The following is a 17,672-nucleotide window of genomic DNA, read 5'->3' as shown; positions in this document are numbered from 1 at the left end:
CTGTAGACTACTGCAACTGAAAATAATTTATATGCATATTCAATTACCAATATCCTGTTTTTACCGAGGAAAAAGTAACTAATTTATTTTGTACTATAAGTTTTCTAAACACTATTCACATTGATCCCACGGTCCACACCTGTATATGTTACTCACTCATTTATCTCACTGCAATCTTGTCACTTCCGCATAGATAGGACTTTTCGTTACAAGAGAAGCCACTTTTAAAAAGTTATTCTTGATGTATAGCTAGTGCTTCTTCTTTCTCAGAGTTGCTACAAGTTAAAAGGAATACTAAACAATAGCAAGGACTTTTTTGATTTTTTGGTAGAGAGCCACAGGTTCTTAAACTAATCCTCACACTCAAAATCACAAGGCTATGCATTATTCCAACAGTCATTTGGAAAGGCTTTTCACCTTGTTCGGAAGAAAAAAAACCAAAATCCCAAATCTTCAAAATATGAAGCAACTTAAACTCAGAAAGGGTCTTTCAAGCAAAAGCAGTAAGACTCAGGATTTCCAAGCCTAATTGTAGCACCCTAGCTGCCAAACAAAACTGTCTCCACCTTTCCCTTCCCAGTAATTTTGCTGTCAAGCTTTAATAATGGCATGAAGCAAAGAAATAGTGGCCAGAATCCTAAGAAGAACAAAGAAAATTTATCCGAAGTTTAAAAAAAAAAAGTTTATATACTCTGGGAACAGTCTAAAATGCATTAACATTACATAACATTTTCACTAACACAGTTTCACTTTTCGAAATGGAAGTCAGATTTATTCAACATTAAGTGTAACAACACATCAGAAATCAATATCCACTTATAAAATAAAGCAAAGTAACATGAATAAACACAGGAAAATACTGTCTGAGACTCTCCAAGCAGGACATTTCTTATAAGACTCACAGAAAAAAAAAAAAGATTTTTATATGCAGACTCAATTCCCAAAAACTCATTTTTTTCCAGTTGTAAAGCAGTATATAGCTAATGGGAGGTAAACTAGAAAGGGGAATGCAATGCATCATGCTGTACAACACCAAAGAAATACTCCAACTGCATTTGTGCACAGCATTAACATGCAGTAGATGAGGTTAAAAGGAAGTACAATGTGTATATATTAGAGAGACAGAAACTAGTCAGTCTAAGGGCTTTGTTTCTTAATTTAGGTCAACTAATGAAAATAAACAGAAGCTAAAAGCAAATAGAGGAAGAGCAGAATCTGCATGGAGAACAACATCTCTTCCCAGAACAGTACAGCATCTTAAGAAAGATTTAAACTGTGGACATATTTACTTGTCTTGGTCCTCTTCTTGCTATGTCATTGAAACATACCTAGATCCAATGATGGGCTTTATGTAAATATCTACATTTTTATAAAGCCGTAATTAAACAAAACAATGCAAGTCATTCAAATTCTGCTAGTCTTTTAAGTCAGACATTAATATGCTGAACACTCACTACAACTCAATGTTATTTAAATTAAAAATAAAACCAGGGCAAGACATCTCCCAAATAGCCTTGCTGAAATGTAGGTATTTTAATTATTTTTGTTGCTTGGAGGAGAACAATGTGAAAATACACATGCTACCCAATTCATTTCATTAAGAACTGTTTAAACAATTCTTTTTAGACAAAAAGCTGGGATCTTTGTTGGTTCTAGTCGGTTCACAGCCTGACAGATTTCTCTTGCCAGTCTTTTTTTTTTTTTTAAACAGCAATTTTTTTAAACAAACCCCCAAGGTCTCCTATAGCTTTTGTCAGCTATTGAAAAGCAAGCAAGCATAGCGCACATGCAAGTTATTAGAATTAGACAGCCAAATATAATTAACTACAAAGTTCCAAGCAGTAAGTACATCTACATTCCCCTGGGGAGACTCGGTCTTATTGGGAGATGGATTTGAAAGCTGATAAAGAACACAGGTTACCTGGTTCACTTCAGAAGTTCTCTGTCGTCCACCTGAAGACTTCCAGGAACCCATTCTACCACCTAACAAGCTAATAAGCTAGTACAAACATTCAAGATTTTAATTCATTTCAGTAAGAATGGACTGATGGCTGACAATTGAAGACTGACTTTTGTACAGCTGGACATACTGACCTTAAGTTTAAATGAATTCAAGTCTGAAAATAATTGTGCAGCATCAGGTTAAGATACAAATAGAAAACAAAGGAGAATTTAAGAAGGGTAACTTTACCACACATACACAAATTGCACCAGTCAGTGCTGTACCTAGTTCAACTGAAGTACAGCAGTGTTTTTACAACAATATCCAACCATGATCTAGTCTTCAAAAAGCAACTATCTACCACTTATCTATTAGTAATTCTCAGTTGAAAAAAAAATACTGTATTCTAAACATGAACATGAATCAACTATCAGTACCTGTTTATTTTTTTAACAGTGGAGGGATCACAAAGAACTGAGTTGAATTAAAATAAAAGGAATGTAAAGCAGAAAGTCTTAATTCAGATGTCTTTAGCACATATTAAGCCAAAGCTGATTTTAAGACACGCTACTGAAATCATTATCTGAAACTGCTCTGAGGTCTGGCAATCACTTAAGTTAGTGCTTTAACTACCAAATTTAATGCTGGGTCAAAAATGGAATAGAAATATCAAGGTAATGCCCTGCAGAGTATGTCTAAAGAAGAAAGTTTTTTTTCTTGGATAAAGAGTTACTGGTGTGAAAGCTTTGAGATTGAATGTACCTCTCATCTCCAGCAATGTAAGTCATGAGCATTCCTTAGTCTTCTGACTTAGAAGTAGATGAAATACCTCTGAAACTCTTTTTCATCCTCTGCAATGAGCAAGAGGAATTTCTTTTTACCCTGCTCAAATGTGCTTTCGTTAACATCTAAGCCGAGACCAACCTTCCCACTTTCATTTCAGTGAAGCATTAAACACACAGAACACACACACACAATTTGGTGAACTTGAGATTCAAAGTTGTAGAGGAAAAAAGGTAACACGTCCATTTTATTTCTGAAAGACTGAAGTGGACTGCTAAGTACTGCCATCTTGCTTAAGTAATGTCAGATATAAGAGCAACTGGGAATAACAGTTTAAAGGTTAATATTGTTACAATTGATATGAATCAGTGCATTCTGTTTATGCAAGAGAGGACTAAGTGGAGTTTCAGATCAGCACCATCTCTACAGAGCTGGAAGAAAAAGCTATCTGTTGAAAATGTGTATGACACTGTTGAACTGCTACTGAAGCCTCACAGAATGGTTACCTAAACATTTACACACTGTCAGGCAGTCAAACTCTACTGGAGAAAGCCTTTTTTGGTTATACCAATATCTGTGTTTAAGTCACTAGTAGAAAAGTTTACCAGCACTTAGAATCAAACAGCCTTAGTAGGCTTAACCGTTATTCAATGAAGATGCAACATCCAGGATTAAAATGCCTACAGCAATTCAGAGCAAGCAGTGTTTCAAACATGAGATAGTAATGCATCACTTTAGTCAATGCAACAGATTAGAAAACCATGTTCGCACTACTTAACATATTGTACAAGGAGATAAGCAAATAGTAAAGAGATCCAAGAACCAGTAATTCCTCTATTTGGCTTCCAAAAAAAAAAAAATTTTTTTTTTTAAGTATTCAGTTTATTTACATTCTTCTCCTCTGCTTGTAAGTAAATGAAAAATAAATGCTTCTTTGCATACATTATAAAATTAAGGTAGTAATCCTTAATGCATCTTGGAAATGGAATGAAACTATCCTGAAGCTCTAGAAGCTGGTGGTATGAGAAATGCTAATTAGAGCTCATCTCTCTCCTGTGCATGCTGTTTTCCCACACATTGGGAAGCAAAAGGGCAAAATCTTGAAAGCGTCAATTTCTAATTAATTTTACCTTTTTAGGCTTTCAATGAGTCGTAAGTTAATGTCTAACTCAAGCTGGCATCCATAAATATCATAAGAAAACTGAAGTCAAGTATCCTTGGCTTCACCATCTTCAAGGCTTCCAAACGAGGAACGGTATTCTTACCATAACATTATTACCTTGACTATGATGGAGAATCTTCCCTCTTTCAGCAAATTGCCCATCAGAAAGTGGAGGATAATCTGCTACCTAGGTACCAGTGAAGTGAGGAAAGAAAAGTTGACATATGACATGCCCTGAAATTGCCAATGAACAATTTTAAATTCCATCACTGAGCAGGGAAAAAGAATCAACTGTTTTAATGTCAAAGTCCACTGTAAGCTGGTCAACAGCATTCCCCATGGCAACCAGAAATGCCTTTCCTAAAATTTTAACACTATTAGGAAAGAAGTGTCACATAGCTTTAGTAAGAATTGTGGAAAGCTTTGGGTGTGTTCAGTTTTGGAAGAATTAGGGGTTTTATCTTCTTCTTTATATAGAACCACTTGACACTTCTTCCTTTTACAGGTGAAAGACTTAAATGGTAACCTCTTCAGGGAGAAGCCTTTTAGGCAGTTTACACAAAGGGGCTGCAGTCCTGACAAAGGACTCTTAACAAAATATTTAAGAAAGCAAAGATCCTCATCTTCTGAAAAATACTGGAGAATTTAAAAGAGAACATGGATTTTAGCTACAAAAGCTCAAAAAAAACCCCAACAACCTCTGAACACAACCATTCTGAGTTTAGAGCTTAGGAAGTCCTCAGCTATTTAAGGACAATGACACTAGATGATTATCTCAAATGAATGACATGTCTTACAGAAATCCTAGTGGTTGGAACGCTGGCTGGACTCACTGACTGCCAGCCAGTTCAAGTTACGCCATTAAGCAAATGGAGGAAAAACGGAGGACCTTTTAAAGCACATTGTCTCACTTCTGAGACGTTGACATATGCCAAGTACTTCAACATTAAGACTGGACTTGATGTTTGCCAGTGAGGATCCACCTTAGAGTCAGTGCTCTCAACATACCTTAGTAAAAGGATGCTAACAGTTTGAAGACGAGCATTTCTACAGTAGCAGTAATAGGAGCAATGCAAGTCACTTAGACTGTGGACAAATTTAGGTTGCAAGATGTGCAAGGGGTCTATTAAAATAATTAAAAAACCCAACTCTATGAACTTAAAATTACAGTTTGTGCTCCAACATACAATACTCACCACTTCTGATCATATTAACTTAAGCTTTTAGTTATTAAGTAGCTTATTTATTAAGTAGCAGCTATAAAGTCACAGGACAGCTGGTGATAAACTGAGTGTTGAGAGCAGTTTGTGCTCCAAGGGTTTGGCATTTTGAAGCCAAAATCTATCACTATGATAATTGCATCTGATTTATTTGTACAACACCGTAACATATTTTTTTCCAGAAGGCAGTTAAATTGTGTATTTTAAAAATATACTTAACACCTAAGCTCACAGCCAATGAAGAGTCCAACACCTCCTCTATTTCAATTTTTAGTTATACTTACTACAGAAAACTGAATTTGTCTGGTTTGGCTTTTCAGTATTTGAGCTTGCCTGACTTTGATGTCAGGATTAAATAGTGCTGTCCTCCCACTCCTCAGTACCAGGTATGTTTTTCCATGTGTAAATATTTACTCTCCAGTATCAAAATGCTGCTTCATCTTCTTTGGTAATGATAGAGACAGAGTTCCTCAAACCTCACACTGCAAGATCTACTATCCAGCCCCAGATCCTACTTTAAACTCAATTATTGCTATAGCCTTCTCAAGTGCAAACATCAAAATTGAACATTTTTCTGGTAGTAGTCTTCTCCGTGCTGTTTGGGAGGCAAATTAAGTTCCCTACTTTTACGTATTTTTTACCTTTGCATATGTTCATCAGGCTTTTAACTACAGCTCTGAAGGCTCAGCATTGAGGTGATTCTCTGGCACGAGTCTTTTTGCATTGCTGCTTTTTTTTTTTCTACAATGTACAGAGTGTACAATCTTTGTTCAAAAAGACCATTGTTACCTTTTTTGCAGCTATAGCTGTTCAATCTGATGATCCAGAGAATAATGGAATAATGTTCTCATTATTTTCTACTCCACCAATTTTTCTCTTCTCCAAACTTTATCAAACAGTTGATTCCTCCTACACTTTTCTGTATAGATGATGTACAAGCATTCTTTGTTAGACAGCAAAATTCTGGATTCCTTCTGTTCTCTTAAGGAATTAATCAATGTACCAGGACTTTTAAGGTACTTGCACATGTAAGGTCTCCATCCCATTTTCTAACCCTCCTCTTTTGACCATTTCACTAGCCACAGTAAATGCTTCTGTTAACATCACCACCACTTCTCGAGGACTGAACTAACACATTGGTTATATATGGTGGAACCTAAATAGAAAATGATAGAACAGACACGTATCACTTGATTTCAATTACCTACAGGTTTTGAAGGCTCCTTACTAGAAAAAAAATTTAGGCAGTCAGTGAATTAATTCTTTCATACAGTACAGCATGTACATATTGGCAAGAAGCAAGCCCCTAATCACAGGTGCCTGGCAGTGCACCTGTTACTGAGGCAACTAGAATACTCCTATGGAAGAGCTGAAACTATTTAGTCATCACTGGGTAAATTGCTTGTGTTCACTAGAGCAAGAAGTATTTCTTTGGAATGTACCTCAAAAGAAATTCCTGCTCAGTATTAATATTTTCAGACAAACTGAATAAAAGGCACTGTTGCTCAAGCAGTACATTTGTTGTCTCCAACTGTTTAAAAAAAATAAAAAGATGTTTTTGAACAACTACCTATTGTTGCCCTAAGAAGGCTTCCTTGTTACCGCGTAGTAATTTCATCTCTCCCTATAAAAGCTTAACATAAAAATTGCTTTTATCTGAAGCATGTCGAGTCTCACCTTTGTATCTTTATATCTAAAATTATGAGTTAGTATAACAGTATGCATTATAAAATTATACCATTTACTTCAGACATGTCTGAACAGCTAAATCTTCAAACTATACAAAAATAAAGTGTATGAAATCTTACAAAAGGAGAACATTAAGACATTAATAGCTAATCCAAAAAATATAACTTATACACAGCAGTGAGCATAAGCAATGTAGCCTGCAACAGCTTTCAATTAACAGGATCTATGAAACATATCTGAAACAAGCATCAGCTAAAATTGGAACATTCCCAAGCACAATAATGTTTCCAATTTATTATCTTTACCACAGTACAAACTTTCGGAAACCAAATGTCCATTGTCTGTCAGTCTGTAAACAAAAGCTACTATCCCCCCTCCTCATTTTAAGAGGGTAAGTAATTTTCAGTCCTCAGTCAAGTTTCATATCCATCATTTGCATAAGAAACCAAGAGCCTCTTCTCTCGTTAGATTACTTTTTTCCTTTTTTTTTTTTCTTCTTTTGTTGTTGTTTTTGGTTGGTTTTTTTTTTTGTTTGTTTGTTTGTTTTTTTGTCATACAGCCTGCAGTGAAGTAAAATCACAGTGAAAGTCCTGGGAAAAACATGATCTTTACAGCAGGACTTGAACCATTCTAATAATAAATGCATCTAACAAAGCTTCCCATAATAAAAGCATGGCATTTCCATTTCCAGAAATCAAGTCAATTAGAAATCCTAAGTTCTACTTAAAAACCCCAAAAGATCTAAAAGTGAAAAGATTCATCTTCTCAGTCAAATACAAGTCTTTCAGTTTCACTTGCAGAGAGACTTTTCCAGTCTGTAAAACAGTAGTGCAATTCAATTAGTTCTACTTCTTTTATTTTTCTTAAAGTCCAGTAGATAAATGTCCTAGCTCTACGGAAAGATAGGAAGATGCTCCGGTAAACAAGAAACTTTGGCAAGCCCAGGAAGGCTTACTAGTCCATTAAAGCTCAGAAGTCCAAAGTGGCTTAAAAATGGTTTATGAATAAACTAAAAAAACCCCCAACAAAACAAAATAATAAAAAAACCCAACACTAAAAAAGACAAACTAAAAAAAAAAAAGAAGAAATAAATAGGCAGAAATGAATGTAAACTGTCCGAACTTTTTAATGATTTCTCATTGACAGCTGGCACGACCTTTGACAGTACAGTCATTTAAATATAGTTGACCTACAGAGCATTCCGTTAGGGCATCCAATCTGGAATGCTCAAATGGAATTACATTCCTAAAGATTTAAAAAAGAGAGTTCTTATAACATTACTATTCTTCTGCCCACCTCACTTACACTTCTTCTTAAAGAGGCTTTTTATTTTCGATGGCTTTTTGTTTTTTTCACCATTTTGGTACAGGTCCTGTGGGATGCTACTTATCCTAGGGACAGAAGCAGCTTCATGGCTGGGTTTACTATCACTGCTGGCTGAAGAACACGAGGTGTGCCGAGGCTTTGGGACTGGGATCCCAGTTGAAAGCTGGTTCATGCTGCAGGACTTCTCCAGGATTCCATTATAAACTTTGCTTGCAGGACTAAAGATCATGCTCTTAGTTTCTGCCATGCCTACACAGTCAGGAGAGCCCCTAGAAATATCTGCAGTTAGAGAAGAGGAGTCTCCTGTAGATGATTCCTCCAACGAGAATTCTTCCGGGGATACTTTCTGAGGAGAAAGTGTCTGGTACATCTCAAGACTTGCTGGAGGAGACTGCTTCCTTCCAGTGGATGAATTTAAGGAGTCACATTCTGAACCTGTTTCCTGTACTTCCCTGAGTCAGAGCAAAGAGAGGAGAAAACATAATGAAACTACTATTTCCTTCATGCAGTTAAAAAGGAAGTTAATTTAGAATCAATAACATTAGTCTAAAAGCACCACCCACGCTTTTCCTTAGGAGTTAATTAACAAAAAACATTGAGTTAAACATTTTAGCTTACAACTTGCATTACATCATTTTATTATCTAAACTTAAGATAATTAATTTGTGCAATCTTGTTTTTGTGGGCAGCAGCATCTGCCCAGAATCAGTCATTTGTATCTCACTTCAAAGAACAAAAACTATCTTTCTGGCACATGAAGTCAGAAAAGTTATGAAATGAAAGAAGGAGATTTAAGCCTATCATATATAAAAAGTTTCTTCAGGACAAGTGTCCCTACCTTTCAACAAGCTCATTTGCTCCTTCCAAAAGGAATTTAACCTTTTCCTATGAGGCCATGTAACAAGAGTAGGTACACGCTCAACATGCTGTAAGAATTGTGTTACCATCCATCTTCTCTTCGCCCAGTAGCTGACATTGCTTTTGATCCTAGTTTCAGATGTAAAAGCCAGTAACATATTGTAATGGAGAATCAGGGTTAGTTCAGTGCACCCTGGATTGTAACATTACTTAACTGTATATGACATGCTAGCTATTTACATACACATACCAGACAAGAATTCTCTCTGTTCCAGTTGGACTATATTAATTTATATTATCCTACAGATTACTTTAACTTTTGGCTTGGTTCAACCTCTAATTCTAAACTGTTAGTCTCAAATAATCCTATCAGAGTTCCAAGTGCTGTTTGCTAATCTCCGTACCATTGTTTATCAGCAGAGAAGTAAATGGCTTCCTCCTCCTCTTCAGTTCGATAAAGAGCTGGGCAGCTCGACACAGAAAGGATGTCAGGGTCAGGGGAGTGCAAAGCATGCTGAGACTGTGGAGATGATGGCACAACATTGCGTCTTGATCGACACAAGCTACTGCTTCTTGCCAGTGTGCTGGGAGGTTTTACAATGGACCCTGAGGCAAAGAAAAAGCAAACCAAAACCCTCCAAGTGACATTGATGTTAACAATATCTACTCTGAAGACTAAATAGCAGGTATCTGCTTCAGCCACAGTGATTCTTAAACAACTTTGACATTGCTCAACTGTTTAGAGGGAAGAAAGACTGGCATCACCTTATACATTCTACAGTTAGATGAAGCAGCTAACCAAGATGCAACAGCAGCACTTTTATGCCTGCCAAATATTACTCTGACCATGTGCACCAAAGCTCTGGCTCACTATGCTCTCTTGAGAACAAAGAGGAAGATTCTACTGAAACTCCTAACCCTTTATAAACCAAAAATAGCAGTGCTGAAATTAGTATGTTACACAATATCCTGTATTTTACTTGTGTGGCAATTTGGAACTTAAAAGAATACATAAAAGTTTTGCAATGTAGGTATACCTAACCAAACAGCCAACTGAAATACACTGCATTAGTTGAAAGTTACATTAGACATCGAAGACCAATTTCATTTATATAACATGATAGAAAAAATACAATTCAACCTCATTTTAAACTCAGGAATTTCCTATTTGATAACACTTTCTTTTGCCAGGCTAACTATGAATTTCCGGAAACAAAAATACTAAGAATGGGTGGAGACAGCAACACAAGACTTGACCAGGAAAGTATCTAACAGGAAGTGACAAACTACTATAATGTTCCTAATCCAATTCCTCCTTCAAAAGATGATTAGGCAGCAATACTTCTATGGAAATTAATCTACAGACCTGTTTTCAGGCCAGCTGTTATGAGCCTCAGGATTTCTCATACCCCTCTTCAAACTGTCCCACAGAATGCATCACTGCTTAGGTAAGACAGGCCATACCCTTACTGATGTTCAAAAACTATTATTTTTGTAGACAAGGACATCTAGCCTGACAAAATGCATTTTGATTTTTGAGATACCAGTTTAGAATCAGGTGAATTACAGTTTCCCTTCCTGGAATCTCAGAAAAGTTTGGAGTTGTCATTCCACTTTCAGTGCAGGAAATCACAACTTTTACAAAACAGCAAGTAGCTGCACCTTCGCCAACACTTAGACTTTGCTTCCTGCCAGGCTGAGCAGAAAATAAAGGTTTACAAGTCCCAACATGACAGTCGTCACATAACTTAAACTTTTGATTTTACTTTAGATGAACTCCCTACTGACCTGAAATGCAGGTGTTGGCAGCTCAAAAATAAGCTTGTGTCATTACAAAAATATTCCTAAAAAAGCAAATGTGAACTGAGATAAGAAAATAAGAATCCCTTTAGGAAATTTGTACTATTGTCCAGGTAAATCAGATGACATCCTACTCGCTGGTATAAAAAAGAACAAAATTGCACCATCAGTGAATTTTGAGAGAAGTTACAAGCATTTTGGTTCCTTGCAGGTGTATATGCACAGGATTATGAAGGATTCAGCTATGACAACTTAACATCTAGAATTTTCTAGTACAAATGAAACTCACTTATCAAGGAATCAGCTGAATCCTAATCACTCAACAGAGAAGTAGAAGTTTTACTATCACCTTCCTGTAATGACTTGGATCCAGTCTCATACATCTATTTCTTTATCCCCTTTCGTTCTTCAGCTCAGGATTGATTAATCTATTACTTCACACCATTTTAGCCTATCATCCCAACTGCTGCGGCACGAAGAAGCCTGCCTGGCAGGCTTCAAATTTTGTCAATCTTAAGGGATCAAAGGATGCTGGGGCAAGGTAACAGCCCAGACAGTTCAGTTTAGGTCCAGACACTGAAACAGTCTTGCTCATAACTGACCTGTGTGCACACTGCATTTTCCCTGAAGCCTCATGAGTGAGACAAGCCATTTTGCTTCTGTCCTTCCTTGTGTGCATTTGTCATTTTTGTCTAAAGGATGGGAACAATTTAGCAGTTACCAAACTAACCTACAGTAATTTGACTCCTGAACTGCTTTCAACAACAGATCATTTAGCATGTTTTCCCTCTCTTTCCCCACTCCCAAGTGTTTCTATTTTTTTTCTTTGCTGAGTAGAAATTTTAAAAGCTAGTAAGTTAAGGAGAAGCTACTTCCCTATGTGATCACTTTAACAAAATCAGGCTCTCATGCCTTACCAAAATTCAGAAAAACACATTTAAAGTTTTTGTAATGTTACTAAGATTCAGGTAACTTTCATCACTGACTGAGACAACATCCATTAGCTAAATACTTCCAAATGAACTGAACTTTAACAAAAAAATTAAACCATAATTGCAAAAGCATACAGTAAAGTTTCAACTAAGTATGCTCTTACAAACCGTACAGTCCTTCTCTAATCGTAGTTCCTCTGAACCAACTGCACTTTGCTCTCTGGCTTCACTTCGATGCAAGACCTGAATGAGAAGAATGACTAAAAAAAACCACAAGTCTGAAGTCTTACATACATATCTAAGTGCTTTGTCATTTAAGACCATCTGGAAAGTCATGATAATAAATGGAGCTCTTCATTTTGAAATCAGACCACATGTTTCTCCATATAGACTTCGAAGTTTAATTCTAGGCATCCATATTTTACTGGACCATCCAAGAAATTTGTTGCTAAGGTTTAAATCAAAGCCTTCAGACAGTGAAGATGACTAGAGAGACAGTATTCTTTAAAAGTGATCAGAACTTGCAGTAAAGTAGCGTTGCAAGTGGATTAATGAACTTTTCCATGTGGCCTGTAGAAAAAAGGTTGGTACATTCAGAAGAAAAACATGTGCCCAAGGCATACTAAACGAAGCCAGCAAAGTGGCAACTATTCTCCTTATGCTATTTTAAAATACAGTTTTAATTTCTTCTGAGAATCCCAGCCTTGGAAGAAAAATGTACAGATATGACAAAGTTTTCTTCCCTACTCATTCCTCAGTTTGATATTGCTTGTTTGAATAGCTACATGGGAGCTCATCTTTTTGATTTGCCTCTAGAGTCCAGTTAATCACAACTTCCATGAAACAAGCTCTTGTATTAACACAATGACTCAAGATCTGAGGGTGGTCTAAATCCCCAGTGTATATCTTTTAATCATAGTTTAACCAAAGCTGGATTTCCCTCCCTCCAGCACTTGGCCTCTCTGCCTCACACTCAAACAACCCGCTGTATCCAAACACAAACATTCTGCCTGAAAGCTTCCCTTGGACAACAACACGATTTTGTTCCAGCCACTAAAGAATGTTTGAAAAGCTATGTAGCATGCGGCCTCTCAAAGGGTGTGATCTTCCTACTAGCTCAAGGGACCCTAGACTAACTCCATCCCTTCCATCTGAAAGAATAAATGTGCTAACAGAAATTCAGCATTACTCATTACAGATTTTTGTCTAAGTGGCAATCCAAGCCTGACAAGCAGACTTTCAAAACCTTAGCTGGATTCGTGCCCCACTCCCTCACTGAAAGGGAATAAAGGCTTTTTCTTCATATTATCTTTATTGCAAAACCCAGTTTTCAGTTTATGCAAGTCCCAACAGATGCATCCGAAATGCTAGATAGAATTTTGGTCCTTTTCACTTTGATCCAATTCTGTTTGATTTCAGCATTCTTCTCCCACCTGACTTTAAAATCCCATGCCTCCACAACTTCTCCCCCCCTTTTTTTTTTTATGGAGCTCACCACTTACCATGAAACTGTGAAACTATTGGAGGAGTATCTTCATCTAAGTCATCAACTCCCCCTGCAATTGGGTAAGGAGGAATGGAAACTCGAGGCATAACTACCCAGCTGTGATCAGAGTAGAGAGAGGAGGTCAAGCTTGGTAGCCCAGAATTGTGTGCTATTTGAAAACCACAAATCTTCTCAATCTGTTGCCATCGATAAAGACGCTCTCGCAAACATGTCGTCAACTCAGAGAGTGCTTTCCTGAAGAAAAGCACACATTAAAGTTACATAGGCTGTTCTTAATGGCAAAGCAACACAAGCACAGTCATTCTAGCACATCAGAAGATCCATTAGGACTGTCTAAATATTCACACTTTAATATCTTTTAAATGGTTTTACTTAAAAATGCAAAACTACTAAGACACTAAATTCCGTAACTCCCCAAAAATCCCATCGTTCCAGGAGTAAATAATCACAAAAGAATATGCATGCTGGTAATATTCTTACTTTGCTTCAAGGATTTTATGGTCCACTTCATCCAGGGAGGAACTGTGTGCAACATGTAATGTTCCAAATACAGTGCTTCTCTTCTTTTTTATCTTTTCTGCCTAAAAGGCAAGATGAAATGAAATGCATAAAACTAGAAGTTATATACTTAACAGAGATGACAAAACATTAGCAATATTGACAGGTAGCAAACAACTCAGAGGAGAAAAAAAATATCCAAACGCTTATCTGAATAATTTGTATTTACTATTTCATATATCTAGCAACAGATCAGAAAAGCCTTTAAGTAGCTGAAGAGTAAGAGTTAGTACCTCATCTTTGGCGATTGCTAATTGCATTTCTGCATGCTGTCTTTTGATATTGTAATATTGTACTTCAACTTCATGTGTTAACTGAAGCCACTTCTGCAAAGCTTCAGGAACAGACCAATTACTTCTCAGCTCAAACTCCTTCTCAGCCTTTTTTAAAGCCATGCGAACCTAGCAATCAAAAAGAAATAAAAGTGTCACCAAGAGTATCATTAGAACTGACAGCAGAAGAAAGTGAAATATAAGCACCTTTATACCCCACAGCAACATACTAATGCTTTACAGAGCTTTGGTGTGTGCCAATTGCTGTCAGGAAGGCAGATCAGGCATTTCTGAAATACAGCATATGAATTTCCATATACTATATTATACTCAGATTTTTTTTTCCTCTATGATATATAGACCCTAACTTGAAGCTTAAATATTTTTGTAAGACAGCATTTTTATTTAATACAATAAATCCAATCTATTGCTACTCAGAAGAGTACAAAGCTACTATCTCTCATCTGATAACAAGACAGAAAAAACGCTTTTGTATATATTTTGTTCCATGAATCCAACAACATTATGATAAGCTAATATACAAAGTGTATGTCTTTTTATAGTTTCAGGATTATTTTACTAGATAATGGCATGATTGACAGACAATCATTAAGTGCTCTTAGAATTTTTCCATTCAAATGGAAAATTGATTCTATCGGTCTCTTCTCCCAAGTAATAGCAATAGGACGAGAGGAAATGGCCTCAAGTTGCACCAAGGGAGGTTTAGATTGAACATTAGGAGAAATTTCTTTACTGAAAGAGTGGTCAGGCCTTGGAACAGGCTGCCCAGGGAAGGGGTTGAGTCACCATCCCTGGAAGTATTTAAAAGACGTGTAGATGAGGCGCTTAGGGACATGGTGTAGTGGGCATGGTGGTGTTGGGTTGACGGTTGGACCCGATGATCTTAGAGGTCTTTTCCAACCTTAATGATTCTATGAAATCTAGCATTAGAGAAATGCAGCTTTAAACACTCCTAAGCATTAATAAAACCAGAACCAATTTAAAGTCAACACTAAAATTATAAACAGTTTGCAGATACCTGTACTAGCTCTTCCTCTGCATATTTGAGCCTGCTGAGCTCACATTCAGCTCCCTCCCTCAACTCCCTTAGGCGATGAGCTTCCCGCTTTGCATCATTGATCTCATCCATCATTTTGCGCTCCAGATTTTGCTTTTCCACAGCAACATTTCTATTCTCTTCTTGTGCCTTCTCAAGCCTTCACAATTGAACAAAAAATACGAGAAAATACACAGCATATTCGTTGTCAGTCCTCAGGAGAAGAAAATGTGTCCAGCAACAGGGCAAGAGGCAATGGGCACAAACCAAAACACAAGAGGTTCTATCTGAACATCAGGAAACACTTTTTCACCGTGAAGGTGATGGAGCACTGGCACAGGCTGCCCAGGGAGGTGGTAGAGTCTCCATCCTTGGACATATTCAGAAGCTCCCTGGACATGGTCCTGGGCAACCTGTTCTAGATGATCCTGCTTGAGGCAGGTGGGGCTGGACAAGATTACCTCCAGAAGTCCCTTCCAGCCTCAACCATTCTGTGATAATAAAGACTGTGCAAGCTTCATGAACCAGCAGCAATTACATCACACAATGTGATGTCCACGTCAGATGTGTGAACATCACGCGAACTTTTAGGTGAACCTTCATTAAAGGTGTAGTAAGATGAAAATACAAATCTTTACAGACAATTGAGTTACAGGTGCACCAGAGAAGACTATCAACTCTCACACTGCTAAATAAGCAATAGAAAGTGATCAGTCCAGGTCTGTTTCAATCTTAAGAGCTTAAAAACAGAAGAAATGTTTTCATTTCCATGTAAGTATTCCAAAGTAAACTGTAATTGTATGAAAATAACAGTACATACTTCTAAATCTGTAAGCAAAAAAGATTGAAACTCTATTCTCTACCTCATCCCCAAGTTCATATTGCCTGCTAAAATACCCAGAAGCAATTTCTACCCAAAAACCCATTGTCACTGAAATCACAATTTCCATGAAAAATGAAGATGAACAAAATCCAAAGGCAGCTTAATGCAAATAATTTATGACTGTAAAGGATCTGTATTTGTATTTAACCTCAAAACAAAAGGACAGCTAACCATTAACTTTTTTAGTTTTTATACCTTTCCTGCAAGTCAAGAAGACTTTGCTCTGCTGTTTGGAGACTTTCTAAGTCCTTCATCATTTTTGTGATATGTTCTCTTGAGGTTCTGTTCTGTGTATATGCAAACCAGCAGCCTCCAAAACCAATAACTATAGAAACTGTTAAAATAAAATCCTTCATCCAGTTGTGAGGGGGACCTGTGCAGAGAATAACATGATCATTAACTAGTTCATTGATACAGACAACAGACTATGGACTTCTTTTTTCCCCACAGCCTAAAAGGTGACAGAACCTGAACAGAATTCCAGCTCATTTATCTCAAACCATCTCCAGCAACTACCTTTCAAATGGACTCCAGAGCATTTTCCATACAACACTGTGCTGGTTTTGGCTGGGATAGAGTTAATTTTCTTCACAGTAGCTCTATGGGGCTATGTTTTGGATTTGTGCTGGAACCACTGTTGATAATACAGGGATGTTTTCATTATTGCTGAGCAGTGCTTACACACAGTCAAGGCCTTTTCTGCTTCTCACACCATCCCACCAGCGAGTAGGCTGGGGGTGCACAAGAAGTTGTGAGGGGACACAGCTGGGACAGCTGACCCCAACTGACCAAAGGGATATTCCACACTATATACTAAAATTTCTACATAATCTTACACACAGAAGTGAACCTTTGTCCTGACCCCAGCATTTTAATAACCTTTTTTAATTCACTGCCCACTTCCACAACGCATGCCAAGCAATCCATCAGTACATTCACAAAATAGATAAGCTGTCCCACCTACATATCAAGTGTCACTGAAAGTATTCCCTGTTGAATTCTTACAAATAAGAGATAAGAAAAAACTCCAAAAAGTTTGGCATTACTAACGTGTGAGAGGTCCAAATAAAACAACATCCAAGGCTTTAAGCTGAAGCTTCTGTCTATGGCTCCGGTCAATTATTTTCAAGTGAGAGATCATGAACGCATGTTCATTTACTGCTATTCTGTTAACGGTAAGACAAAATGTTACCTATTGCACAAGCTACATTCAAAACCAGTCTATGGAAAGAAATACATAAATAGAATTTCCCACTGTTATATAGATTATAGTTATGCAATTAGAGCGAGAGATATAATACAATGACAGTAGTGCTATAAAAAAAGCGTATCAGCATGTGGTAAAGGAAAAACATCAAATCATTTCCCTATTCTTTTCTTTCTGGAATAATCATGAAATAAATCCATTTAGCATAGTTGAAGGTAATGATATATTTGCAGACTTGTGACACCAACTCTCTGAAATATATGCAATACTCAAATTTAGTAGTTATTCTCAAGAAAAGGGGTTCTGCAGACAGTTTTTGATGTACAATAGATTGGAAGTTGTTCAAAAGAAAGTTCGCTACCATACAGAATTATGTGATCAACTGATAAAAGCTTTAATAGCAAGAAAGAAAACTAAGATGAAAGGAGTGTCAAGAAGCATTTATATTTTGAAATTTTTTGGCAGAAAAAAACGCA

At 37.0% G+C, this 17,672-nt stretch overlaps 1 protein-coding gene across 7 annotated transcripts in view; it reads right to left on the bottom strand.

Moving 5' to 3' along the window:
* Window positions 1-744: 744 nt before the first annotated feature.
* Window positions 745-17,672, bottom strand: part of STIM2 (stromal interaction molecule 2) — a 76,688-nt gene continuing 59,760 nt past the window's right edge. For 3 of the 7 annotated variants that reach the window (XM_075148886.1, XM_075148887.1, XM_075148891.1), the window contains 9 exons: window positions 17,040-17,155; window positions 16,185-16,362; window positions 15,089-15,266; window positions 14,011-14,178; window positions 13,700-13,800; window positions 13,215-13,453; window positions 11,383-11,472; window positions 9,385-9,586; window positions 745-8,574 (listed from right to left, as the gene is read on the bottom strand). In XM_075148886.1, coding sequence (XP_075004987.1) covers window positions 8,094-8,574; window positions 9,385-9,586; window positions 11,383-11,472; window positions 13,215-13,453; window positions 13,700-13,800; window positions 14,011-14,178; window positions 15,089-15,266; window positions 16,185-16,362; window positions 17,040-17,155 — 1,753 coding nt within the window. In that variant the 3' untranslated portion in view covers window positions 745-8,093. Of the gene's footprint in view, window positions 8,575-8,960; window positions 9,110-9,384; window positions 9,587-11,382; window positions 11,473-13,214; window positions 13,454-13,699; window positions 13,801-14,010; window positions 14,179-15,088; window positions 15,267-16,184; window positions 16,363-17,039; window positions 17,156-17,672 lie in introns of all 7 variants that reach the window. The other 4 variants (XM_075148889.1, XM_075148892.1, XM_075148888.1 and 1 more) reach the window with 4 other exon arrangements.

The sequence above is a fragment of the Calonectris borealis genome, chromosome 4 (assembly GCF_964195595.1).
Source record: "Calonectris borealis chromosome 4, bCalBor7.hap1.2, whole genome shotgun sequence".
Lineage (NCBI taxonomy): Eukaryota > Metazoa > Chordata > Aves > Procellariiformes > Procellariidae > Calonectris > Calonectris borealis.
The sequence above is the reverse complement of the archived record's forward strand: the minus strand, read 5'-3'. Positions and strand labels throughout refer to the sequence as shown.